The 26,969-nt window shown below is 36.7% G+C and overlaps 1 protein-coding gene across 2 annotated transcripts in view; it reads right to left on the reverse strand.

Moving 5' to 3' along the window:
* Window positions 1-2,520: 2,520 nt before the first annotated feature.
* The window catches only part of FMN2 (formin 2), a 158,566-nt gene continuing 134,117 nt past the window's right edge, over window positions 2,521-26,969 (reverse strand). For both annotated transcript variants that reach the window (XM_061471184.1, XM_061471183.1), the window contains 3 exons: window positions 19,394-19,543; window positions 5,990-6,071; window positions 2,521-4,602 (listed from right to left, as the gene is read on the reverse strand). In XM_061471184.1, the coding sequence (XP_061327168.1) occupies window positions 4,576-4,602; window positions 5,990-6,071; window positions 19,394-19,543 (259 nt within the window). In that variant the 3' untranslated portion in view covers window positions 2,521-4,575. The remainder of the gene's footprint in view (window positions 4,603-5,989; window positions 6,072-19,393; window positions 19,544-26,969) is intronic.

Genomic DNA, 26,969 nt, shown 5'->3' on the forward strand with positions numbered 1-26,969 from the left:
TCACTGGGGAGAGGTAGTTTGTTCACACAGCAGGATGAGCCTCCATATGGGTCTTGAAAGAAGCAGGAGGGCCTAGACCACAACTAGCATGGGAGGGTTTTATCCTTTATGTCGCTGTAACTATTGCCTACAGGAGCCTTTTGCTCTCTTCCCCAAGTCTGCTCACAGTTCAGCAATTTAATGAGTTTGGCAACTTGTTGGTTTTCTTTTTTGTTGGTCTGTTTGTTTTGGGGGTTTTATGTCCGTGTTTGGCTTTGGGGTTTTTTTGGTTTTAGGGGGTTTGTTTTTGTTTTTTTTTTTGTGGCTGTTGGTTTTGAGAATTACTGGATCAGGTGCTCAGAACTTGAAAGTGCCCATGCCAGTCAGCTCAAAAGGAGCTCAAGCAACACCTCTAAGTCCCTCTCCTGCTTCGCAGGTAGCTTCATTGCCAAGAACCCATCCAAACCTCTTCTGTGACACAGCGTAGGCTCCAGCTCCAGCTCTCCCAGCCTCATGCTGTGTGCCTGCTGAACCACCATACCAGAGGCATAGACTATAATTAAAAAATCTCCCCCTTGTGGAAGCAATCTAAGAGCAAGGCAAGTGTCAGGGTAGATGAGAAAAGCTTTAGGTCAGAATGATCCAGTATTTCTTAAAGCAGAGTGGTGCTGTGGGACAACGGAAGGAGGGGGACAGTAAATGTTAAGCTCTATTACCGTGGAACTGCCATGTTGGCACTGCCCCAATTTGGGGTGAGAAATGAAATTTCTAAGAGATTATTTAAGCTGTAGCTGGGAATAAATGAGAAAACAGTGCTGACTAAACAGGGACCCTTGACCTTCAGACAGATCCCATCTTTCTGAGGCAGTGGGCAGTGGATGCCTTCACAGGTAGGTTGGACAAAACTCAGGTACAGGTGGTTCTGTCATAAGCAAGCAAGTGGCTTGGAAAACCTGTTCTGTTATGTGAATCCCACTTGACTGATGCGTGGCAGACCTGAATGGTGTGAGGCATTTTCTTTCTCCTATCTGTTCACACTATCTTCAGAAAAACCCAGCTCCACCAGTTTTCACTTGTTCTTCGCATAGCAGTTTGAAATAGTGTATCTTAAGTAACTTAGTACAAACTTGGCTTTTGTTATTAAACTGGACTATGCAACAAAATAATTGTAATACAGAGACTTGCTATAGCTTCTCTTAATGAAATTAGTAACTACTTCCAACTTTTTAAGTTGATCACTTAAAAACTGCGCAAGAAAAAATATCTCTGTCTACGGAAGTTGCCACTAATTGTATTCTCGCTGCCACGGTTGGTTAATACTTCCAAGTTTTGGAAATGCTCTGGGATGATGAAAGGTGCTACAAACGCAGTTAACCCCTACTGTGTCATGACACATGACAAAGTACGATGCTTATGAAAGGCTTTAATTTGGAAGCAAAACAACATGAATCTTCTCAGCTCCTCATAAAAACCCCAGACTGTTATTTTCCATAAGTAATATCTGCTGTTCAGGTATGAAAGTACTTATTTAGCTGCTGCATCTGTTTAAGTAATGATGAGTGATACGTGGTGTTGGTGATGAAAAGGTTCAGAATTTTGTCTGTGAGAACTGCTGTAGGGCTACAGCCAACTCAAAGTGTAGTATGCCTGATGTTGCAGTAAATGGGGAGAGGGTAGCAATGGGGTGTTCAACCTCTTTAAAACACACCCAATCAAACAAAAGAACATTGGTCTCGAATTCTGTAAAAAGATGAGTGTGCCACTGGAAAAAAGAGTAGTGGTGAATCTTTTATGCTGGGAATCCACTCTGGGAGAGCCATAGGTCAACGTTAGTGCTGTGACTTTACTCTGTATGGAAGTTTGATAACAGGCTGGAGAAAAGCTACAAGAGAGCAAAAGAGACATTCAATCAAATAGCTTGAGTCTTAATAAGATGAAAGAGGAAACGTGTATAGCAGCTTGTATCTTCAGATTGTAACACAGTACCACCAGCTGCAGTCAGCCTTTCACACTGTTCTTCAGGAAGAGGGGTTTGCAAATAGCATTTAGCATCAATGCTGCAGTGAAAAGGGCAGTATGTCTGTATGTGACAGTCCTGCCAGGTTGCTGGACAACACTTTAATGATCTGTGTATGTATATATGTATATAAAGACATTATAATATGCAGATAATACTTTTTTTAGTGCATGTTTCTGCCTTAGTATCAATTCCTTGAGACTGCTACGTTAGGCAGTGTTAGTAGGGACAAGTTACAAGCCTGAGCCAAAAGCACTACTGGAAGGAATGCACAAGCCAGAGGAGCAAGTGAAAGATTGGGTGAAGTACTCTGAAGCTCCTCGCTACCACCACCTGGGGAAAAGGTAATATATCAACATAACTGGAAATTACTGTCACTATGCTTTCAGAAGGCAAGGAAAGAAGCCCTGTTTCCACCACTGCCTTCACAGAAGTTTTTCCTTAATCACAGGAATTTGAATGGGATGCAGTGCTTAGGGAGCAAATGGTTGCTAGGAAACCCTGATAGTAACGAGAGAAGGCAGTTATTTCAGTATTATTCCTTTTATTTTCTTATAAATTAACATTCTAAAAAAATTGAAATAGAAACACTAAATACAGTATTGCACATAGCGATCTTTGTTAGATGATCTATTACTTCATTTAGTATCGTAATATACATACTGCAGGTACTGAAGGAAACCGGAAGGCTACAAATGAAAACATGCTACTGTATTCTTGCACTTAGGAGCAAAGTTAAGAGGAAAAGACTATTGTTTACATAAATACAAACATGGATTTGAATCAGTGCCATTAAAATAGCTTTATTTTTTAAAGTTTTTTCCATAAGTTACTTGTAACAGCAAATAATCACTTCCCCAAACAGTAATGTTACTCCCATCAACACAAAATTTTAGAACTCCATTCTTGGTAATATATATCCCTGCTAGAAATTATTACAAGTACAGATTTTCACATAGTTTTATCAGCAACAGGAGACTTGCTTTTCACATAGTGAAAAAAACCATCTTTTCTAGTGCTTGGTATATGTGAAGAATAACAGATTCCTGAGGTCATATTTCACACTTCCTTTTGCGACACCCTGTAGGGTATATTAGCCCCTGGACAGCTAGGAATGACTCTTGATGAGCTAGAATTAAACAGGGAATAATGCAGCCAAGCAGATTAGAGCTCATTTGCCTTACCCTAGTGTCTTTCAGGCTCCAAGGTTGTGAGCACGTGTCCAATTCAGTTGCATGCACACACCCCCCCCCTTTCAGGAAAGGTGCGCTTTGAAAGAAAAATACTGTCAATCGGGCTGATTGGTTTGGGGCTCTTAAATTAGGATTGGAGGAAAGGATTGTTACCAGTTGAGCAGGTCAAAAGTGATACAGTAAATTCAGGATTGCAAGTAGGAATTAAGCATGTGGTCTAAAATGGAAGCCCTAAGTCATAGATTTCAATCATTAACCTCCTAGTCAGGGACACTGAAAGCCTGGAGGAAAAGTCTGCAATTCTGTTAAGTGTGAAATTGATGTCAGTTAGTTGGTAGTTTATGTTCTGTCACTAGAATCAGCTACTTTTACATAAAAGTCAGTCCCCATGTGCATCTTTTAATGGCTCTCTAAAGGAGTTTTAAATTACTGTAAAGCTAATTTCAAAAGGGAAGTCATGTACATGTGGCCAAAAGCTTGTCTGACTTAAGTGATCAGCAGTTAAAACTATACTATACCTTCTAAAGTTCATGTAAAAGTATTAGCTGCTTTATTTATTAACAAACTGTAACAGACAATTCTCTCTCATACTCTCTATCATACTTCTGTGCTTTTCTGTGTTTTCCTGCTTTTCACTTACTCTTTTTTTTCTAAATGCTGGATGTCTGACCCCCATACCACCTGGCATTCACTATCTGGCAAAAGATGAAATAAAAGTATGCTGTCTTATCGATTTTAAAGATAGTTACAGTAAACATCTTGTTCCACAAATATTTAGTCATGGAGGGCAACCAAACAAGTTGGGAAAGCATTGATTATACTGTATAAACAGCACTTAACGATTCAAAATACAAACTACAAATGCCAACATGAAACGGATACAAACAATTCACTAGGAATAACATTTCTTTTCCTAATCTAAGTGCAGTGCCATGAAGTATTTGTGTTAGACAGATGTTACCATTAGGAATGGAAATGTTTTACTGTTATCATGTAGCATTCTTATGAAGTTCAACGTAATGCTTCAGCATGTTCAGAATTGATGCAGATGTCACTTTTTATGCATGCTGACTTGGCCTATTTGTAATATACCATACACTTTACAAAAATATCATTTTTGAGTGGCAAAAGAGATACAGAGTACAGGGAAGGTGTTTCAAGTCCATACCTAGTCTATTGCTGGGCACTCCATTAAAGTGATTACATTCATGAATGAATGTACAATAACACATCAATTGGTGGAAAACTCTAGAGAACAAAAAGCAAATTTAAAAAGGTCAAGAAAGCAAATGATCAGGATGATGTAGTTTCCTTCCCCCTCGCTCCCCACCCACAGGCATGTTGAGTTTTGGTAACCAGGTAACAATGGCTTTTGCTTTTCTTCTCTCAGATTTTCATACTTATCTTTGCTTTCTGAAAATAAAAAGGCAGAAAAATGAGTAGACATAAAACCACCTCTGAAAACGTGGAAAGCACAGAAAGAGATAGGCTAGTGTTTAATTATACTTACTGTACAATTGACTTCACAAATAAATTTCCTTTGAAGCTGGAAATGAAGTAGACTGCAACTACATACTGCTTGTGAAATATATTTGTTTACTTTCACTCGATCAAATTTTCAATAACGATAATAGTCCCACTTTCAGTCAAATTATATAGTTATTTCTTAAGAAAACCCCCAGCTCTCAGTGTCTTTACATATGGCAAGATGTAGGTGAGATAGAGAAATCCAAATCAATTTTAGCTTTGTTATTTTAAAAATGACATCTTAATATGGTTTCAAATAGAATTGATAAAATCTAGTTTATCATTTCTAACCAAGCTACTCCTCTATATACATTTCTTGTGGCACTAACCACAGACAGCCAACTCTCCCTAAATATTCAGAATAGGAAACAATAAATGCAGTATTATTTCTTCCTGTGTTAGATTATGTTAGTGAGAATATAGTAAATTACCACCTGTTTCACTTCAAGGATGTGTCACGGTAATAGAGCCATGACTACAAAGCACAAAAGAATTAAATAGTGCCTTGGGGGTGTTAGACAAGGACACTGACACATGAAACAATCTTCTGTTATTGTATTTTACAAATCTAACTGATGGCAGTTGCTACTGGTACAATTTAAATAGGAAGTGCCAGATTAATTTTTTTACTGGAAGAATATTTTATTTAAAATCAGCTATGATCCTAGCAATACTTAGACAATAATAGTGGGAAAGTTTCACTGAATGACTAGAATTGCTCCTCTACTATTATTAAAGTTATGTATCTGTTTTCAGAAGAACAGTGAGAGCACAGTATTATCTTTTTCTAGGATTTCTATTCCAAACAAGTCCAGATCAGTGGAAGAGAAGCCAATAGTATTTGATGTAGGGATCTAACTTGAAAAATGTGTACCTATCACAATTCTTCCTTACATTTTATAACTGTAAACAGAGTGAATACAGACTGAATAAGCTTGGAAAACTGGAGCTGCCTTTCTGTCTTCTAGGTGCATCTCACACCAATACTGGGATGCAGATAGATTGGTGGGGAGGGATCTGGGAGGGAGAAGAGGGGGACGATAGCATGCTCACCCTGCTTGTGCTACATTGATTTTGTGGAGTAGACATTATAGACAGCATTTTAGTTTGTTAGTCTAACCCCTTTTATAAAAATTTTAGACATTAAAAAAATAAAAAGGAAAAATTCCCTCAGAGCAAAAAGGTACATCAAGAGTAACATATGTATAAAATGCAAAGAGAGAAAGGTAGCATAAGTGATGGGAACAGAAACATTGCTACGATTTTTACTTACAATTCCAGAGTCATGTTTTGGTCTTATATTGTATAGTGACTTCCCCTTTTTCTGTCTGCAGACTTCCTCTGCTTCTTTAACTCTGAAGAGAGACAAAACTTATAAATATTCCTTTAGAACAAAAATATTTCCAAATACAGTATATAGCTTACAAGTTCAGGCCTGAGGACACAAGTGGGTAACTTTATTCCCCATATTTTCATTCGCATGCTCCATAAAATAGCGGCTGCACTCTGGCTGTTGTTGCCATACCTTCAGAGTCTGGCACTTACAAGGAAATTCATAATCAATGGCACAGTCTTCATCCATTCCCTACCTCAGTAATTTAACAACAGTTAAAACAAAGTTTCCCACCAGCCTATCTTCCCTTTCACTCAATTTTGCTTGCAGCTAAATGGCAAAATACCTTAACCGCAATTTCCAGTCTTCACTCGAAATAAAAATGGAAAATTAACGTGTAACATGCAATTTACAACCAAGGTGGTGCACACCACTGTACACAACCCTTTCTTTCCAAAGCTGAGGGTGAGCAGCAAGGCTTACATTGCCACTAGGGATAAATGCACTTGGGCTGCTTGGATATAAAAAGACCAGCAGGTTCCAGAAGTGAGCAAGCTTCCTGTACCAAATTAGGTACCAAATTAGGGCCTAGCAAAATGCCAGCAAATGCCACATTTCTGATACGTGTCCTTTTAGCCGTGCAGATAGAGAACAAACTATGAAAAGCAAAGGGCTATAGTCAGAAAGGCAGCCTGCCAGAGTCAGTCTGGTGTATTCTATGGCACACTGTAAAATGTTTCTTTACCATCTTTACTCATTTTATAGATCAACCTTACAAACAGACATGGTTATTGAAACACTGATAATACAGATTTAAGTTATGAATTCTCTGAGCTTCAAAGAATTACATAAAAACTTTTTTATATGATGGCATTAAATGGTGTGAGATGTGTATTTGTTTACGACAGATGAGAATATTATTTATAAATAAGAAAGTAGAAAATAAAAATGTAAGTCCTGTATTGGTTTGCTCTTGCCAACAATATAGACTTTAGATGGCACTTACTCTGCCTTTTCATCATTATCCAACAGTGGGAAAAAAAAAGAAATAACAGTAAAATGATATTGAAGTAATGATATATCCTTGGCTGGTTCCTTGCGGTTCATCTCCAGACCACTTGCATGTCTGCTATTTCACTGAGGCTACACAGGGCAACGTGAGAATCTGACTTTGTGTTATTATTATGCTTAAAAATTTTTTGTGTGCGTGGTAAGGACCAGATTTTGAAAATAAGACTCCAGCTGGGTCTGCTAAGCACATTAAAAAAACCCCGCCTTTGCATTCATCTCTCCTTTATCCAACTTCACCAGACACACCTCGTTCTTTTTATAAGTTTCAATTTTGTACTTTCAAAAATTAATTTAAACATCAGTTCTTTTCAAGCATTTCCAACAAGCTGCTCTCTTCATTTGATGGCCCTATGTTTTATTAATGTAGGAAGATCTTTACATGCACAAGTGGGGGAAAAAAGGTTTTGAAACCTATTATTTTGAAGCTGTAACATTTTCTATCTGAGTGCATATCAGCTAGACTGCTGCAGCATAATACAGAACAATACAGAATAGAACCATCAAACAGCAAAGTAATTCACCTTTAAAAAGTATTTAAATAGATCCAGTAAAAGTGTCAGCCAAAATGTGGTGATAGCTTTAAACAGATGCTTACGGAAATGATACAAAATGCAGTAAAATTCAAAGACACATTCTCATTCCTAAAATGCCACCTTTTCTTCTGCTTCATGTTTACTTACATCCAAAGGAGGTGTCAGACACATTCCAACCCATCAGAAGCCACTCTTACAAAGACAAATATAAAATATCATGTCTATCATGTAATTTCCTTTTTTTTTCCCAATACAGCTATAGCGTTTCCTTCACTGACAGAAATAATTTAAATTAGAAAAGAAAATGTTAATTGGGAGTAAATTAGTATCAAATCCCAGGGGCTGTATGAGTACTATCAAGTTTATCAAAATGACTGTGTCAAAGAAGAAACGTAATATATGCAGGTATTCAGACTACTCGTCACGACCGCATACGTAACACACAAAAATATTTACCAAACCAATTCAGACAGATCCAGATGTTATTCTCAGGAAATGTCAGGGAATCTTTAGTTCCAGTCTTTGTCCCATTTAAACATGCCCTTCCAGGACAGATTATCCACTGCTTGTCTAACATACCAGGACATAAAACAGCACAGATTTCTGTGTGTCTAATTTTAATTCATAACAGAAGTCCTCATGCAGAAAGTGAATGTTGATAATGCAGTGATAGGGCTTATTTTCTAAAAGAGCAGGTCCCATTAAGTGCTACTGCAAGCATAACATCTGTAGATGTTCAGCTTCTCTAGAGACAAAGCTGTTTGGAGAAAAGCTGTCTCTGCTTGAAACAGCACAATGTTAACAACAGTTCCACTCTGAGAGAGGAAGTCAGGTGAGAGAGGACATCTGAACTTCTGTGTCCCTTAGACTGCACTTGAAAAGTGATCCGCAACCTCCAGACTGATAAATGACAACATCAAGCTTGTGCTACCCATTTTTCTAGGATTACGTACTTGTCTCACTTATATGGTTGCTGTCCTCAAGTTTTTGGGAGTTTTTGCAAAATTCCTTGGAGTTTAAGCCTATTTATTCATACTGAGGGGAATGCAGAAGATGAGAAGGATTACTCCCTAATGCACTTAAAGCTGAGAGCTAGCAGCCGCTCAGTTCCAACCATATCACTGACTCACTGTGTGGGTTTGGGACAGTTTGCTGTCTCCTGGCCCCCATCCTGTTCCCTGTGCAGGAAGATTGAAGTGGTTGGACAAAGATTCACTGAAGCCATGTATACGTCTTCACCAAGAAATGTCATTAGAAGTTTAAAGATAGAATCATAGAATCAACTAGGTTGGAAAAGATCTTTAAGATCATCAAGTCCAACCTAGCACACTAATGGCTCATTGTTGGGAGACTTAGTTTATGATCGCATTAAAACTGGAAGTGTGGAGAACTGTATAAATCTACAGCTGTATCTATAAAAGTCGTCAGACTGGTGAAATATAGAGATAAAGGCAATCATTCTCCTTCCACAGGGCTAAATATTAAAACAGTAAAACTGATATCAATTTCTGCAGTGTGCAAGTGTATTTTCTGAAGGTTGATCATTCAACCAAATTAGGATTTTATTAAATATACAATTAAAATAATCTAATTCTTCTGGAAGAGCAAAAGGATGAGTTTTGATATGAAGAGAATCCTCTAAGCTGCAAGATCTAGAAAAGCAGACAAAAGGTTACCTTTGAAGTAAGGACAATCGTCTTAATTCAATCAGAAAATAATTGCCACTGTCAATTTCTTGTCAGTCTCTTGGGTTTTCTCCACTGACCCTGAATGTTTCTTCATCTTCCCATCCATGAAACTAACAAGATTTAGGGAAAACCACTTTGCTTCTGTCAGTTCATGCCTGGTTCAAGTTGTATTTTTCACAGTGGTAAAGTCCCACATACCTTCCTCTTGCTCAGGCTTTTCCTGCACTACTCCCCACTGACTTCAGTGAGACCCTGATCAGCGTGGAGCTGCAAGATAATAATCTAGGACCAAAAGGTGCAAAAGCTATATGAACACTAGTGGTTATATCAGCACGGTTGGATTAACTATTCAACTATGGTGAGCTGCTAGAGCTTAATGAAGAAATTAATGGATCTAATTCAATACTGGGAGGAGGGAAGAGGATATTTAGAGAAAACAACACAAAAGCTTTTGTGAACCTCCTAGCAGAAACAAAAGGGGAAGCAATTGTAGACAATGACCTATTTCCAGGCTCCAGGCCAAAGTGACACTGCTGCTCTGCGTTGTCAGCCTAGACAAGCAGAGAGTTATTTAACTCTCACTGTAGTAACCTGAAGAGCAAACGTATTAACAGCAGTGGACTCAACATCAGGCCCAGGGCACATTCCATAAATACTTCTGGAAGCGTTCCTAACTTGAATCTGGACAAATATATGTCCTTAAATATTGAATTCAGCTAAAGCACTGCTTGCATTATTTCAGAAAGGATATACTTTCAAACAGCCCCAACAATAAGAAAACATGTAGGGAATGTATAACAGTGGACAATCCACAGATCAGTTTAAAAAAAAATAAAATCTACAAGTGAGTGAAGAGCTGGTCTCTTACACACCCCCGAGAATTCAGGTCTCAAAATCTGCTACTTAAGATTCAGAGTCTAATCATTGTCACTTGTAACAAAAGAAATAGTTTGTTATTTCCATCATAACAAAAAAACCACTTCTCTGGCGCTTTCACCTCCTACCTCTCTTTATTGTGAGACAAAAATGTTCAACCTATGATTAAGTTAGAAGACAGTCTGTAAGATGAATAAGCAAGTTACACTTTGGCTTACACACAGGAAAAAGAAACCAGACATCCTTACAAACCCAAAAGACAAAGTATCTTTAACTACCTTCTAGACCAAAAGCCAGCCTGGCCACAACCTTATCAAGGGTTAGAAACTTTCTGTCATCATTCAACCCACTGAGGGGGGAGAGGAGCCACTTCGCTGCCACTAAACATTAATAATTTTGTCCAAAGTATCTGCGGTAGACAGATTCATTTCCTACTGGCTCCATCTAGGCTTGGTAGCCTTACACTTCACTAGTGAGCACTACAGTATGACAAATGTAAGCACAGTGAGAAGACTGGAAGATAATATTCCTGTGAGCAGCTCGGCTATTTAAAAAACTCCCATGATAAACTCAGGCATTACTTTTACAGTTTGACAGTGTATCTCATGAAATCCAAAAGACATTTCTCTGCAGATATTCTCTATTTTCTAACATAAAACAAAGCTTAGGCAATACTCTTTATGCTACTAAGTGCTTCTTATCAGATGACCAAAAGGGGTGTTGCCAAATATTTTATTTAGCTTTGCCTGGGTTAGTGGTAATTTGTATATAATAATTACAGCGCCTTCACAAATAAAAATTAATTAAAAAATCCTCAGCAAAAGTATCAAGTGCCAGACATCTTTAAGACTTCAGGAGCATAAAATTCTAAAACTCTTTCTTTGAAAACTCCTCCAGATTCTTTGATCCAGTTACTAAATATTGAAATGAGTTTCTTTTTAGCAAAAAAAAAAAAGTGATGACATAGATTTGATTCAGTAACTGACTGCAAAGACTTCATACAGATAAGAAGCACACTGTAATGTACACAGTCCCATCAAACTGACTGATGAAACTACTGCCTACCAACAAAGAGAATACGTATTAGACTACCTTGATACCCCTGCCAGCTACTTGCATGCTTACTTCAAGGAACACGAAGCAGACAATGGCTGCCCAAAAGAAGCAGTGATTAATCATACTTTGGCTCAGAGAACCATGGAGAAATTAAAATCAAATTAAATCAAATTTAAATGTTTTAATCTGGCCACTTAACACAGAGACTAACCTGTAGCAGGGCCCTGAATAAGATCCCTCTTCTGTCAACAGTGTAGAGTACACTCTGGGGAATACATTTCAGATTTTCTTCAGTATGCATTATGTCAAGTGGGCCTAAAATAAGGTTTCAAGGCCAACTGAAATTGAGGTCAACTGAAATGAAAATGAGGTCTTCCCACTTGCAGTCTTACTGCAATCCATAACACACTTAAAAATACTCTGAAGGAATTTCAATTCAGAAGTATTCAGTTTCACTCAGTTCTATCTGGTAATCATATTCTTGATGATCTAGGGATTCCACTCTTAGCTGTGCAGAGATACACAGATGTGCATAAATACAAAAATGTCAGTTTGTTGAAACATGTTTTAAAAATGATAACTCCAACATTAAAGAAAATTTCAACTCAAAAATATGATGATGTAAAGAATTAAATTGTTAAGTGTTGCTATGATTCAAACAAACTATGATGTGCATATACCCACTTAAATGCATTACTTGATTTCTGCCATTGAAGAATTCATATTTGTTTCTTGTCAAAGTGATCTGTATTTCAGGCTATACCTGGCTACCTTCAGGCAAGATGGAAATCACTTTCATACTGACTTTGCATATGAAACTTGAGGTTGCTCTAAGAAAAGATAGTCATCACCTTCCTTTGTTTTTTTGGAACTGAAGCCAGCTCTCAAAGAAGCTGGCTGCATTTTGGGCTATTTGGTTAGGAAATTCAACAGGAAATGATAAGGGAAAGGAACAAGACTGGAGGTGAAGTAAAACTGGTAACATAATCAGCAAGCAAAAGAATGGAAACTTGTGAGTGACCGGAAATGTGAAACTAAGTTTGCTGCAAAACATTTTTAAGCATCAGATGAAGTAAAAGAAGGGAAAAATGCAGTACACAAGACAGAATGAAAAAAGTCTCAATGAACAGACTATGTGGAGGAGATGACTACCATAAAGAAGATATGGAAGCATACCCTGGATAGCTGAATTACTACACTGGGTATACTGGTGCTACTACATAGCATAATTTATAGCTACAAGACTGGCAGTACGAGCGAAGATGAGAATTGAGTGAATAAAAGAGATCACTGGAAAAAAAAAAAAAAAGAAACGAAAAAAAGTAATAGTCAGCTAGAGAGCCACAGAATTAGAGATCTCCAGTGCAGTGCCGTGCAGTGCAGTGCAGGAGGTGGGAACATGAGAGGCTTCCAACTTTGCTGCATCAGGTGAAAATAATCATATTAAATGTTGCCCATACATAATCATGTAATGACTGAAAATGACTGCAGACATTGTGAAGCTCTTCCCAAAAATGTGAAACAAAACTCCCTGATATTAGACTATCCCTGTACTCATACCATAAAACATGAACACAGCCATTATCATGCCAACTCCATGCCCTGGTTGAGCAAACTCTCAGTATCCAAAGAATCTAACATCTTCGGTAGTTTAGGACCAGTCTTGGTTGCTGGTAAATTTTAAGTCTTTGTGAGCATTGCAAATTTTGGGAACTAGTATTCTAGTGACAAATGCTGCTCATTTGTAAAACATTGTAATATTTTATTGCACCTCAAGTGCCAGTGATCACTTTGCCTGGGAATGAAAACATCACAAGTATAGAAAGTGTAGCACCTCTTGTCAAAAAATGGGGCTAAAATATTTAGTGGTATCATATTTTTCACCAGTATGCAAATATCTATTGAGTATGTGGGGCTGATTTTTATCATAAGCAAATGTCATTCTTTTTTCAAGAAGCGATGAACAGGAAAGAGTTAAAATAACTGAAAAGATCCCTGTATGTCACACCCAGTCTGACATTACAGCCGTGAGAACAACCTGCAAAATTCATAATGATATGACTGGTATCTATCTCCTTTTATGCACAACACACATATTAGGATGCAATGTAACATACCAGCATACTACAACTCCATCAAGTAAATAAAGACTGCTGAAAAGTCCTTTTGCTGTTTATGTGGGGCATTCTGGAATTTGGCCTCATGCAAGTCACAAAAAATGGGAAAGATAACAGATTTCTAATTAAGTTTTTACTAGATTTTTCACTCTTTTCAAGTTTACTATTTGTATGCACCAGTTGGCTTACAGTTGCAATTGCAAAGCGAAATATTTGTTTCTGCCTTACAAAACACAGTATTACTTAAAAATGTTAAACTGCGGTATTTAAAAGATTTTTCACCAAAGATCCAGATTGAGACACTTATCTCCAAATGCTCGTATTTTTTACAAACCTTTCCTTCAAAAGCAATGCTAAAAATTAAAGTCATGTCTCTCCTCCCTGAACCAAGAAATGGTGGTGTTTTCACTGAAGAAAGGACTAGTTGCTGAAAGTGCACAAGGGAAGGAAAAAAAAAAAGTACTGAAATGTTGAGCAATTTCCCTCAGCTGGACAGCAAATTGTCTCTTTGTGAGGCATTGCCTCAAAGGACTGTTCCTAGCTTCTCAATCTTTGGGGTGTTTAGGTCTCTTTTAAGTAGATTTTCCAATGCCTTTAACAGTATTTTCTGATCAGAAAGCTAATTTATTTAAGTTACATCTTTTGAATACTCCCAAAACCTGATGATCCTTTTAATTATTCAACTAAAAATCATGTAAGCTGCATTGTGTTGAAATGTCATTATAACTATTAGTCGTAAAACCAAGCTTACCAGCATGCAACTCAGTTGATTAGAGAGCAATAAAGACATTGAGATTAAAGTTCCCAAGTCAGAAAATGTATCTTTCCATAACCACTTATGAACATAAGGCTTAGAGCTTTCAGCTGGCATTGCAACAATACGCCAAGCAAAATGTGATCCCAGTAAACATACTCCACGTTCATCGTTTCCCTCTCACGTTGCCACACCATATACATTCTTCTCCTCTTTCCTTCCATCTCCACATTTCTTTGCAAGTGCACACTCCCATGTCCCCAGATTTCTCACTCTCAAGTCTGACTCACTGGTTCCTATTATAAGCGTTAACAAAATATCCCTTAAATTATTCTAAGAGGACATTGCTCGTGCTATGGGATTTAATGCCCTCCTCTGCAAGCAGAAGTGGCAGCTTACCAATATGCTCCTCACTGTGCAATGTACAGATATCCAATGCCAGACTTTAAATTGCTCAACAGCAAGTTTTAAATCATCCTGCCGAGGAGTCTGTAGGGAGACATACCAGTCTTTTTGCAGAGGGAGATCAATGAGCTGTGGAGACACGCTGGCCAGGAATCTCCCTTTCATCTAGATATACACAGTGTGACACACCAGGTGCCAGCTTAACTGCTATTCTTATGGGAATGGGCAACTTTTATATTTGAGAGACGAGTGCATTTTTTTGAGTTTATAGATTATTTTGAATGTGTCAAAGATTTATCGTGGGAGTTAAAGGGTCGAAAAAGTCAGCCAAAAGAAATTCTCAAGCTTAGTATGATGCAAAGATATCAGGGACTTGATCCTGTTTATGAACTCTCCTCTGCTGGCATTCTTGACAGTCTTTGTTCAGCAACATGATTCTTCATAAATGCAAGGGCCAAACTGAGCTTATGAGCAGTATATGCCTTATGTACACACTTAGAGGGCACTTGTCTCTTTTTTCTCTTTTTCTCCCTTTTTCTCTTCCCCTGCCCCTTCCAAAATACAACTTTCTTCCCCCTTTTTAGGTGTATCTTTGCAGGGTTGCAAGCCTTCTGGAACAGCAAACAATCTGAAGAAATAGAAACATGTCCAGAGCTGGAGAGGACAAACAAATTCAATACCTCACTTGTACCCAGAGAAAGGAAACGTGGAGCTATGGCCGTACAGACATGTTTCTGTCTTATTATTGATCTGTTGCTAGCAAGATCTGAACTGGCATCTAAGGTCTAATGATATAGGTATTAACTTTTGACAGCAATAGAACATTTCTTTAAAACACAGAATTTCTTAAAGGACTGCTTTTTGTTACTGCAATGAGCCAGAGTGTATTTCATGGCCATAAAGAAAACCTGAAGTTGTAGTCCTAAAGATGGATCGTTGCTGTCCACACCAATACGATATTTCCTGATAAATAACTGTATTTTTAGCTACCACGGATTCGCAAATTCCATATTTGATTGACATGCCCAGCAGTTGCTCCTTTTCCCCCCTTCTGCCCTCCCCCTCCCCCTTTTTTTTTACGTTGATCATAACTTTTCAAGACTTCCCTCTGTAGGTTATATTACATGTTGCCTCATCAGCTTTTTTATCTTTAAATTCCTAAGACAGGCTATCTTTTCCTGTTTCCTAGGAAAAGAGTAGTGTCAGCGCAACAGTTCTGTAGACCTCTGCTGAATATCAAGAAGAATTAAAATACATCTTGCTTTCGCATAATTGCTAGACTGGAATAGTGCATATAACACTGGATAGCTCTACCTCCAAAATATAAAGAAACTGGGGTGGGGGTGAGTTAAAGAGAGAGATTAATGAGAACAGAGTCAATATATTTATGTCAGTTTGTGCAAGAGACTTGCTCTCACTACAGGAGAAAGAAAGGCATTTGAAGATTGGTGGTGTGATTCCCTGAGTTTTCCTAAGAAGGTGACACTTTTGCATAGCTGCCACTGCAGCTGTGTATTACCTAACAGCACATATTCAGAGAGCAACATGCATCTCCAAGTATGCAGCAACCAAAATACATGTATAGATAATAAGGATGCTGAACCTGAGGCTTGCAAGATTCAAAATAACACTTCTTTTTTCAAACAGCATTGAAAAAGTATTAGGGAAAATATTTCAGCTCTTCTTGGCTTCCCTGTTTACCACACGTAAAGTGCAAGCTATACTGATAGATACCTTTGAAGAGTTTTCAAAGAATGAATGCAAAGCATAGATTACATATGATATATTAAACACATAATGTAATGAAAATGCTAACAGCAACATTTTAAAACTCAGAACATGTCCTGTCAAGTTTAGTTAGGATTTTTTAAGTGAAAATTTTCACTTAAAATGATTATGTCTTTATGGAAGACGCAGCATCAGAAATTTCAACCTCCACAAAATATTTTTGAGAACTTTATAAATAACCCAGATAACATTCCTATTGGAATGCTCCAGTTAGCCTCGACTACAGCGTGACCATAAAAAAAATAGTGCTGTCCAGAAAACCTTTTGGCAGACCTATGCTTTCACTGTAATTTTCAGGTGCATTTTTTCTTTTTATTGCTACTGTACTTAACAGTTTATCATGGATAATTTTCTCTACAGCTGGTATTTTCTAGTTCTGCTTTATTTCAAGTGAGAGAACTGAGTGAAAGCAGTAAAAAACTTCAGAAAAATTAATTTGTTTTTAACCTTGCACCATTTCTCTTCTTTTTTTTCCTCTCCCCTTCTTGTAAGGAAATTCGAAGCCTGACACTTCAGTGTTTATCTGTAGCGTATAAATTCCTGGCAAACCAATATACAAGTTGAAATGCCAAGTGAAAAGTGTTTAAAGTAAGAACTGGCTGACTGCTTTCTTTAAAACATACACTTTTAATCTATCAGTAACAAAAAGTAGGACCACCTTAGGAAATACCATCTATGAAAAAAGCCTTTGGGTAAATTACTGTAAAACCGTGTGACTCATATTTGCAGAGGCTAAATGAGGAACAGCCTCTCTTAACAGTCCATATGGAAACTGGGATATAAAATATTTTAGAATCATTGAGCATAAGAGTTTATTAAAATAAACACTAAGGTGTAACGGGAAAAGGCAAAAAAAACCCACCAAAACCAATCAGGGGTAAGAAACCAAGAAAAAAAAAAAGTTATACATTTAATAAATACTTATAGTAATTAAAACATGCTTCATGAGGCATGAGGTAAAGGATTTACCAAAGGTGGCATACTGTAATACTTTAAAATGAAGTTTCACTGTATGTCACTTGATTTTGCCACCAATGGAAAACTATAGTTACTTTGACCATTAATATTCTAGCCTGCTCTTCAAATTTAGCAGTATAAAAACTTTGAAGAACATCAACTAAAGAGGAAAACCTAGTTTCATGAAATAATAACTTTTATTTTGGTGGAAATAGGCAGATCCCGTATTTCTGACACCTACAGATCTATTGATCTAGGCTGAGATTTTGAAAACCTCATTGTACATTCTTACACCTTTGAGCAACACTTATTTTTCTGTCAAGATTTTTCTCCTTTGACTTCTCAGTATCTCACATCATAGCATCTTGTCTTTTACTAAGAAAAGTGGAAATGTAAAATCAAGGAAAAAACGCCTGAAGAACAACTTCAGATTTTAGGCTGAACTATGATTGAAGGCAAAATACACTCCACTGCAGGCCCTTTTTCACTGTCATTTCCCTTCCCTGTCACATCCTGTATCTAGAGACATTTTGTAAGTTATACATGCTCAATTCTATTCAGGCTAAAAACTCCCTTGCCCTAGAAGGGCCCAGTTGGCAGACACTTTCTTCCTCTGCTGCTTCAGCATATCCTCTAAGCATACACACATACTGAACTAAAATGACATTAAATGATTGTATCACAATCCCATTCTTTTAAGCTTTGGATGTATACAAAAAATAGGAGAAAAAGGATTTGTGCTTTTTCTAGTTAATGTATTTTAAAGAAAAATATTTCACAGTGAGAAGCATCTGGAGGATTTTTGTTGATCTGTTATTAGAAAAATAGCCTACTATTTTGAACTGAAAGGACATTTTTCTTAAATATTGTTCTATAAAAAACAGATTAAATTAACCTGTATTAAGTTAGCAGCTAAATCCCTGCATAGGAAACCAAAGATAGTATTTAACTGTCAACTCAATTCCAAAGAGATATACTTAATTACGTAAAATTAAATCAGTCAGTGAAGTTAAATAGATCCCTGGAGAGCTGCTGTACTGTGTTAGCATTTGGAGCACGCTCTTGCAATAGTTTTCTTAACCGTAAGGCTACTTGTTCCAAAATGTACTCACTTACGCAAAATACATATAGTATACATGATATTGATCACATAGGTATCTAGGGCAAGCTTTCCATAAACTCCTAAACAAGTAATCTCATGCCTGTGTCAAATACATAGGGTGAGTATTCTTGAAAGGGAGGCTTGGTTTTGTCAGACAGCAATCGTTTAATGAACATAAAGCTTCTATCCTGTTAACGTTAAGGCTCAGAAGTAGCTTCGTTATCTGTATCCCAAAGTCACTCCAGTTGCTAACAGATGTAGGATTATATAACAGTGTTTACAGTTTTCATGTTTGTATTTGTTTAATTTGTACTTTTATGACATGTATTACTTTTTTAACAACTGATTAATTCTTGGCATGACTTCTATAAACAAGGGCAACCACAATGCAGTATCTGCATGCAGATTAAAGCAAACTTCATAGCTCTTCTAATACATGGACCAGACACTATAGCTAATTTTTCAAAACTACTGTGTAATTTCTTTGTGCCATATATACCATACGTGCTCATGTCCATGGGCTGTGATTTGCAATATGGTTCAGTCTCAGACTTTTCTTAACATGGGGTCAGTTGACTTTATTCCTTCTTTATTCCTGCTTCTCTTCCCCTTTCCCTAGCTTCATTAGACAAATGTTTACTATATGTCATGCCTTGATGCCTTATTTTCACTAAATATAGTAATGGTAAATCTTTAATCAGCTTTCAGACCTTGAATTCATAGGTACAGTGGTTACATGCTCTGATAAAAACACAGTTCCAGTAACAGTCTCAAAAAAATTTAGCATAAATTCATATTAATGTCCCATTCAAGAATCATGACAACTGCATGGGGTGTGTGGTGGAGTCTGTTAAAACAAAACCAAAAAAAACCAAAAAAAACCTCCAAAAAGCATTCAATAGGTTGTGTGCTAACAAAGTAAAGCTGACTGGTTTCTGTGCGATTGCTCTCAATAACATTATCTGATAAAAGCCTTTAAACAAACAAACAAATGTACCTTTCTTGAAGAATAAGTTTGTTTTCCTTCTTCCAGAAGTCTTTGAAGTCGGAACTGAATTCGTGCCAAATACTGAAGAAGGAATGTGGGGAAACCTCTTTCTCTCCCATTTTCGTTTTCATACAGAAATAGGCTGCAGTTTCCAAAAAGCTGTCAAAAAAAGCAAAAACGACAAATGTTTCAGTACCCACTGATGCAAACATTATTTTTTTCTTACTTAATACCCACATAATACTTAATTATTCTTGGTAGCAGATCTAAAAGAATATAACAACAGAACAGTTCTGAGCTCTTCGTGTACAGATACACAATGTCAGATGATTTTCAGCAAAGTGGAGGTCTGGCATCTATCATAGGTTCTGGCTTGACCTAAGTATTTTCCATTTCAAAAGCTAAATTGAATGCACTGTCCACAGCCCTGCAAATCTGGATATCCACACCTGCCCTTATACTGCTTTTCTGCTGTGACTCTGTTTTCAAACCACAGAGTCAAAGGATTGTAAATAAAGTTCTTCAAGTTCTGTTAGACCTGTAACATAGCACAATAGGGTAGACGGCTTAGGCTGAAGCTCACACAGAAACAGTAAACCTCAAACCTGTTGCGCACTGAACAAGAAATGATGCCACAGAAAACAGGGCCAGGAGTAACTGTGCTAGAAAACAGGTGCCCATCATGACTCTATCAGAGTGAACTGACAACCCCTTTTCAGCACAGCAAGAGTAAAATAGTATATTGAACACAATAGCTACATCAAAAACAAGAACTGATCCTGAAACGCAAAGGTTATATTTCCAACACTCAGTGAGGACTGTGACTGCAATTGAATTTTACAAATTTCCAAGTTTGAACTGCTTCTGGTTTATCTGAAATATTAAAATATGTAGGAAAGTTACAGGAAGCTGTGGAAGAATTATTTCAAAAATTAATTGCTTGATTAACTATTATTCTATTTTGATTTCTGACAATGTTTTGTAAATACTGGAGCTTTTAAGAACATTTTTCTCATGTGAAGCTCAACATGGAAACCTCTGAAGAACTGTTTATTTTATGAAAAATTCTATGGAAAGTTGTCTCTTGAAATATGATTGTAGATGCCTTGCTCACTGATCTATTACTACTTGTTGACTCCAATGATAATTTTCTATGAAATACACATCACAACTTTGATCACTTTAATTATGGGAAATTAAATGCAACTCCAGTAAAATGAAAATGTTATTTTAGTCACAGAAGTTGTATCTTCATTCACGGACTTTTCTAACTGAAGATAGACTGTTTTGATAATTGTTGTAATTTGAAGTATTTAATGGTGACAATAATATACAAAGATTCAACCATTCAGAAGGGTTAATCTCACAAAGTCTCTGTGAAACTGTTTGTCCTAAATACTAAATACTCCAGTCGCTTTCCCCAATATGAAAACTAATGTCTACATCAGTTATCCTATTTCTGAATAAAAAAGCCTACAGCTTAAAAATGTAACATCAGTTTACCAATCAAATTCTACACACTTTTCCCTCTTAATGTGTAATTCATTTTTCCATCAGCTGAAGCAAAATTAAGCTGTAAAGCAACAAAGATGTAGGGCAGAAAAATATAAAAGACAAAAAAATTGTCATTTTTAACCCACTGTGTTGATACTCAAATGCCACCTTACCCGAGTGTACCATTTCTTCAGCTCTCTCAGCTTACCATGACACACTGTTCTATAAGTCAGCACTTAGTTATTAAATAGAATAAAAAATAATATCCCTGACAGCCATTAGTGATCTGCACTATATTTTGAACTTTTTACCTACTTCAACATATTTTGAACTTTTCGAAGACTGCAAATACATTAGGGAGATCATTTGGTTTTCTTCCCAGCCTCTTCCCCCAGACTTACAGCTCTAGAACTGGTTAGTGGGGAACTTTAGAATCATAGAATAGTTTAGGTTGGAAGGGACCTTCAAAGGTCATCTAGTCCAACCCCCCATCAATGAGCAGGGACATCTTCAACTAGATCAGGTTGCTCAGAACTACATCCAGCCTGGCCCTGAATGTGTCCAGGGATGGCACATGCACCACCTCTCTGAGCAACCTGTTCCAGTATTTTACCACCCTCATTGCAAGTTATATAAAAGCTGAATTTGATTTTTCAGAATAAATTTGCAGCATTTTTGAAGGAACATGAAGAAATCTGGAGGCATCAGCTGAGTCAATTACTTATTTTTAAGGAAGCTCTTTGAATGAAGGCCACTAATGATTCACAGAACATAGAAAGATCAGAAGTTAAAATAAGAAGCCTTGTTCTGAGAAACGTGTCTTCAAACCATTCTGCAATTGACAACAACGTGAAAAGAAATTGACAGTGAATGGCTGTCCTAAGCAATGCTTTTAAATTTGAGGTAACAAGCTAGAATTCCCTTACAAAAAAAATCCCAAAAAACAAGTCAAGACAAAATGAAATTCATACTGTACAGAAAAACAGCACTAACCTTTTTTTACAGACTTTGCAATTATTCCAACTATCCTCTGGGAGCAGGAGATAGCCAAAGTTTTGTTTCTAGTGACTGAAAACCTCCCTGAGGACCACTTTAATAACCAGTACAACCTTACACATGTATACAAATGTGTCTAAGAGCTGTAACTTATTTTCTAGGTTTATAGAGAGAACAGAAATGCTCATCCAGATTTCTTGCTTCCCTGGCAGTTACTTTGAGAGGTAAGGGAAATAAGCTGTTTGCGAAATGTGAAACAGCAGCAGCATAGCAGGTTGTCATTGTTAATACATCACACCTTTCTAACGCCCAGTAACAATGCACAAGACATCAAGTAAGACGTGAGGGCACAATTCTCCATGAATCAAATATTTTTTCTAAATATGCAGATCAAACAGCCATGACATTTAATACATTTTTTTTTCAACCAGAGAGGTCTACCCTTATTTAGGAGTTAAGTCTCTTAGAGTACATTTAAAAGACATATGGAAACCTGCTTGCTATACATTTGATGCTGTCATTTTTGTAGTAAAAAAGTGGCATAATTCACACATGAAAGACAAAACAAAGTGAATCCAAATGCATCAAATAATAAAACATGCACAGCAATAAATCCTCTATATTATCGCACTTTCTAAAGATTTGATTTGAAAATGTTTACATATGTCAAACTAGACATATCTCAAAGTTGATTCCAGGAGGGGACACACATTTTAAATACAAAGAGAAATTTAGATGACATTGCCATAACCCCAAGACTGCACATCCTTTCATACTTCAGCCAGGCAGCAAATACCTTTTCTCTGGTGCTTTTCAGTGGGGCAGCCCATTCAAATTTTTCTGTTGATCCTTCACCAGATTTTGAAACAAAACATCTGCAAATACCATTGATACTGTTCCTGACTATATGTGTAGGCACACAGACATTTTGAAGCAAATAAGGGACTGGAGTTCAGAAAGCTTAAGAAGTATTTTTAAACTAAAAGTTTAAAAGCTAAAGTTTAAATTTTTAGTTTAAAGCTGAAGTATTCCTATATCCAAATTAATTTCTGCATCATACAACCTTGGGAAATTAATCTGACCTCTCCAGATTTAATTTCACCTATCTGCAAAATCAAACATTTATTACAAATAGGAATTGCAAATCTTATTTAGTGTCCATTTCTCAAATGAAAAGGTTCTTACTTTTTCATACTCACAGCAAATGTCTTAAAATAAAAGAACGTGCATTGGAGAAGAGAGAGCAGTCATGGAAGAGGGAAGGAAGTGCATGTAAGTTATTTTCAGGGATGAAAAGAGGTAAAGGAGGTCACTGGCTTTGCTTCAAACAGCCTGACTTTGCAAACATGATTCTAAGCAGTGATGTTCACACCACTGTCTTATCCTGACATGTCAAACCCCAGAATTCTTTGAAAGATTTGAGACTGGGTTTCATATCCTTCATGCTGGCCCTGAAAGAGAATTAAATAACATCAACTCTCTCAAAACAATGGAAGAGATGCTCATCCCTAATAAGTAAGAAAGGAAATAAAATCAAGAAGGATGTTTCGTTCCTTTTCTCCTTTCTCGTCTTCTAATTTCCTTGGTTCAAGCGTTTATTTAATTCAGAAAAATCACTTCAAACTGAGATGAGTGAACTCAGTGCTTACTCAAATGTGGAAATTTGATGAATGAATCACTGGACTCTTCTGTGTGCTCTCTTGTGTACAACTATGAGACTATGTAAATGATTTTTCTATCTAGAGGGAAGGAAGGAATGGATGCACTAACAGCCAAACCAAATTTAGTCATACAAGAAAGAAAAGAAGACATTCACATTGCAAAGGGCTCACTGACAGCATTTCTAGCTAAGAGATCTGATCTATTAGGAATATTTTAAGAGCAGCTATGGATTATTCAGGTTTTTTCCATTCCATTCTGAAGCCAGTTAGAAAGCAGTTGCAGACAATTATTCAGATTCAAGCCTGCTGCATTCAATGCATTAGCCAGTTTATAAATATGTATGTGTGTTTGTACACATGCATGTATGTACGTATGTGAATGTCAAAAAAAGGAGAAAGGAGATAGAGCAGCTGGCAACTACAAAAATAATACTCCTGCTAAAAAAAAACCCACAAACCAAAAACCCACAAAAACACATTAAGGAGACAAATCAACAGCAGTAAACAATGGACAGCAATAGTTTCACCTCAGCAACATTGACTGTGTCCAAACAAATAGCAAAGTAACCATAGGATCAGACATGCCCTGGCAGACCTCAGAAATGCTGAAGACATGCACAAACACACTCATCTAGTTTCCCCATACAGCAAACTATTTCACCTGGAAAAGTAAAGATTTGTTTCAATGTGAATTTAAAAGCAGAAAAGATGTTTGTATTATTCTGCAAGAAAAATTCTGTACTGTTTAACAGATTACATATTTTTGGTTGAAGTTCAAAATTGAATATTCTTCACTACTTTGGTTTGGCTTTATAAATTGTTAAGAATTGTTTATGTACATTTGAGATTAAGATCAGGTAGTACTGTTGGTGGTACCGTGGTAGTTTTGTGAAGCAGCTGTGTTTCAGAAGCAGTTCTGAGTCAGGCAGGAGCTGCTAAAGTATATTTTAGTTTGATTAAACTCACAAATAAAATTTAGAACTGAGGATAGTATAGCAAAAAAAAAAAAAAAAAAAAAAAGTAAAAAGGGGAGAAAGACTATATATGCCTCTTACTACTTTTAATCTGACATGGGTTATATTTAAAGCCAAACTGAGTTGGCAAGCATATAAGCCTGTTCAGAGTGTTGATCCTGAATTGATGGACATATAGTATAGTATATACTACACACATAGTATAGTATATACTATAGTATAATAGTAATACAGTATAATATTATAATAGTAATAATAGCATAATAGTAATATAGTATACATATAGGATCGTATATACTCTCTCTATATATACTATATACATATATATGGACATACAGTATAGTATAGATGACTACAGTACACAGGTAACAGTACTTGCTTCCTGGAAAAGCTAATCATGTGAATTGTCATACAATTCTTATTTTACAAAGAGGAAAAGGCTCTGTACATATTCTGTCTGTGTTTTCAAACTCTGAAAGCATTAACGAGAGTTAGCCTTAAGATAGAATACAAAACACTTTATTAAAGTCACACAAAATTATATAAAATGAAACAGAACCAAACTCCTGGTTATTGTGATAGCAGAGAGCTGTGAGCAAACTTAACATGCTCAGTATCTTAAGAAGTCTCTCATTTTTTATTGACATATTCTGTTGAGATCCTCTCTGCACCAGAAGTTTACATCACTTCACCCTTTTTTTTCTCTTTTTTATTTGTCAATGTCATTGCCTCTCCTCAGTGCTGTCCCTTGTCCTGCATAGTTAGAAGAAATATAAAAATAAACATAGGCTCACCCAAAATACCCAGTGCTTAAATGTTGGAATGTTGGTAAGAAATTTCTTGTGGTCCTCCCCCCCTCTTTTTTTTTTTAGGGAAAAAAGTATCTTTCTTATGTTAAAGAGAAAGTTGAGATAACATGCCAGTTTAAGCCAGCTGCCAGAATCATTAATCTCTTCTTTCACTTGCCAATTTAGATTGTGTAACTGTGGATTTTGTAACATTGTTCCTTAGAAAACAAAGGTCTCAAGAGATTTTTTTTCTTTCCTCTAAAAAATGCAATGTTTTGAATCCTAAATCATCTCCCTCAACTCTAGTCTCTTGCCTCCTATAAACTCATATTAAACAGAGAAGTGTTTTATTGCTCCAACTAGATTAAAATTAACAACTTCGAGAACAACAAAAAAAAACAAACCAAAACCAAAAAAACCCCACCTCCACCCCCCCACCCCACCCCCCCCAAAAAAAACCCAACCAACCAAACAAAAAAATCTTCTACCTTTGTGCTACCATTTTTCCCCCCCACAACAAAAGCCCAACAAGCAGCATCCAATGTGAAGAATAGGAAATTCTGTTTTGACAAGCCAATCTGCCTTTTTCATGAGGAATTTTATTGTATCCCAACACTAGAATTATTTACAGCTTTCGCATTCATCAACAATGATCAATCAGCTGCGCACATTGATTAGAGCCCGTAAGTGAAGCACAGCACACACTGTGACACAGACTGTTGAATTCAGTAGGTATTGCAAATACAATCTTGCACTTAAATATTTTAGGAAAACAAAAAATTTTTAGAGGACTGATGAACTCATGGAGTTAACAATTAATAAAACCTTCACATATTAGATTGCCATTTCAAGCTCAGCTCATACTATTATTCCAGATCCTTGTACTTACATTATTCAATAGGTGAGTATTTCTTTAGCCCTGTCCTTCAGGAACAAAGTCCCTCATAATAGAGGTAGCAAAATAATATGGCCATAACTAATTTATAGTGTTGTTGGCAGGTGAATTTGAGCACTGAGATTTTCACAGTCTCTATTTTAAACATTAATTTTATCAGGTCCAGTCTAAGGTACATTGGTTGGGAAAAACGAAGAAATTTGCCAGATCACTTCTTGTTGCTTGTACCTTCTGGAAACCTGATGTTATCAGGGATCACAGTTAACAATACCTCTTAAAAGCATTCTTCAAGATTTTCCTTCTTTGGTTGTATGATTTATTTTTTCTTATTCTCATTCTTCTCTAAACCACTAGGCTACAACTAGGGTCCTCTATATGTATGGTTTGGGTTGGATTTTTTTTAATCGCTATGATGTAAGCAATTGCTCTGCTGATGTAACAATGCCATCTTCTATCTGAGGCAGTATCGGATTAGGTGCTAACTTGGCAGACAGAACTTTTCTAATAATGATTAAAAAAAGTATTTAAAAAGCCTCCACAGGAAGTGGAGGTTAGAGGTATCTTTGCTACTTTGTTGTATCATGTACAAAGTATTTGTCAGCCATAGCTCAACCTAGGAACTGGGGTTTATGTGAAGCCCAATGCCGTTATGCACCTTTAAAGGTTATGTCTCTGTTCAAGAGTATTATTGAGAATAAAATATGAATTGAGATACTGCATTAGAAACAGCTAACCTTGTGGGTTTTTTTGTCTCTGACAATTGTATTCTAACAGGTC

The sequence above is a fragment of the Pezoporus flaviventris genome, unplaced genomic scaffold (genome assembly GCF_033815535.1).
Source record: "Pezoporus flaviventris isolate CSIRO_AGI_PZ_B2104156 unplaced genomic scaffold, CSIRO_AGI_Pfla_v1 ptg000066l, whole genome shotgun sequence".
Lineage (NCBI taxonomy): Eukaryota > Metazoa > Chordata > Aves > Psittaciformes > Psittacidae > Pezoporus > Pezoporus flaviventris.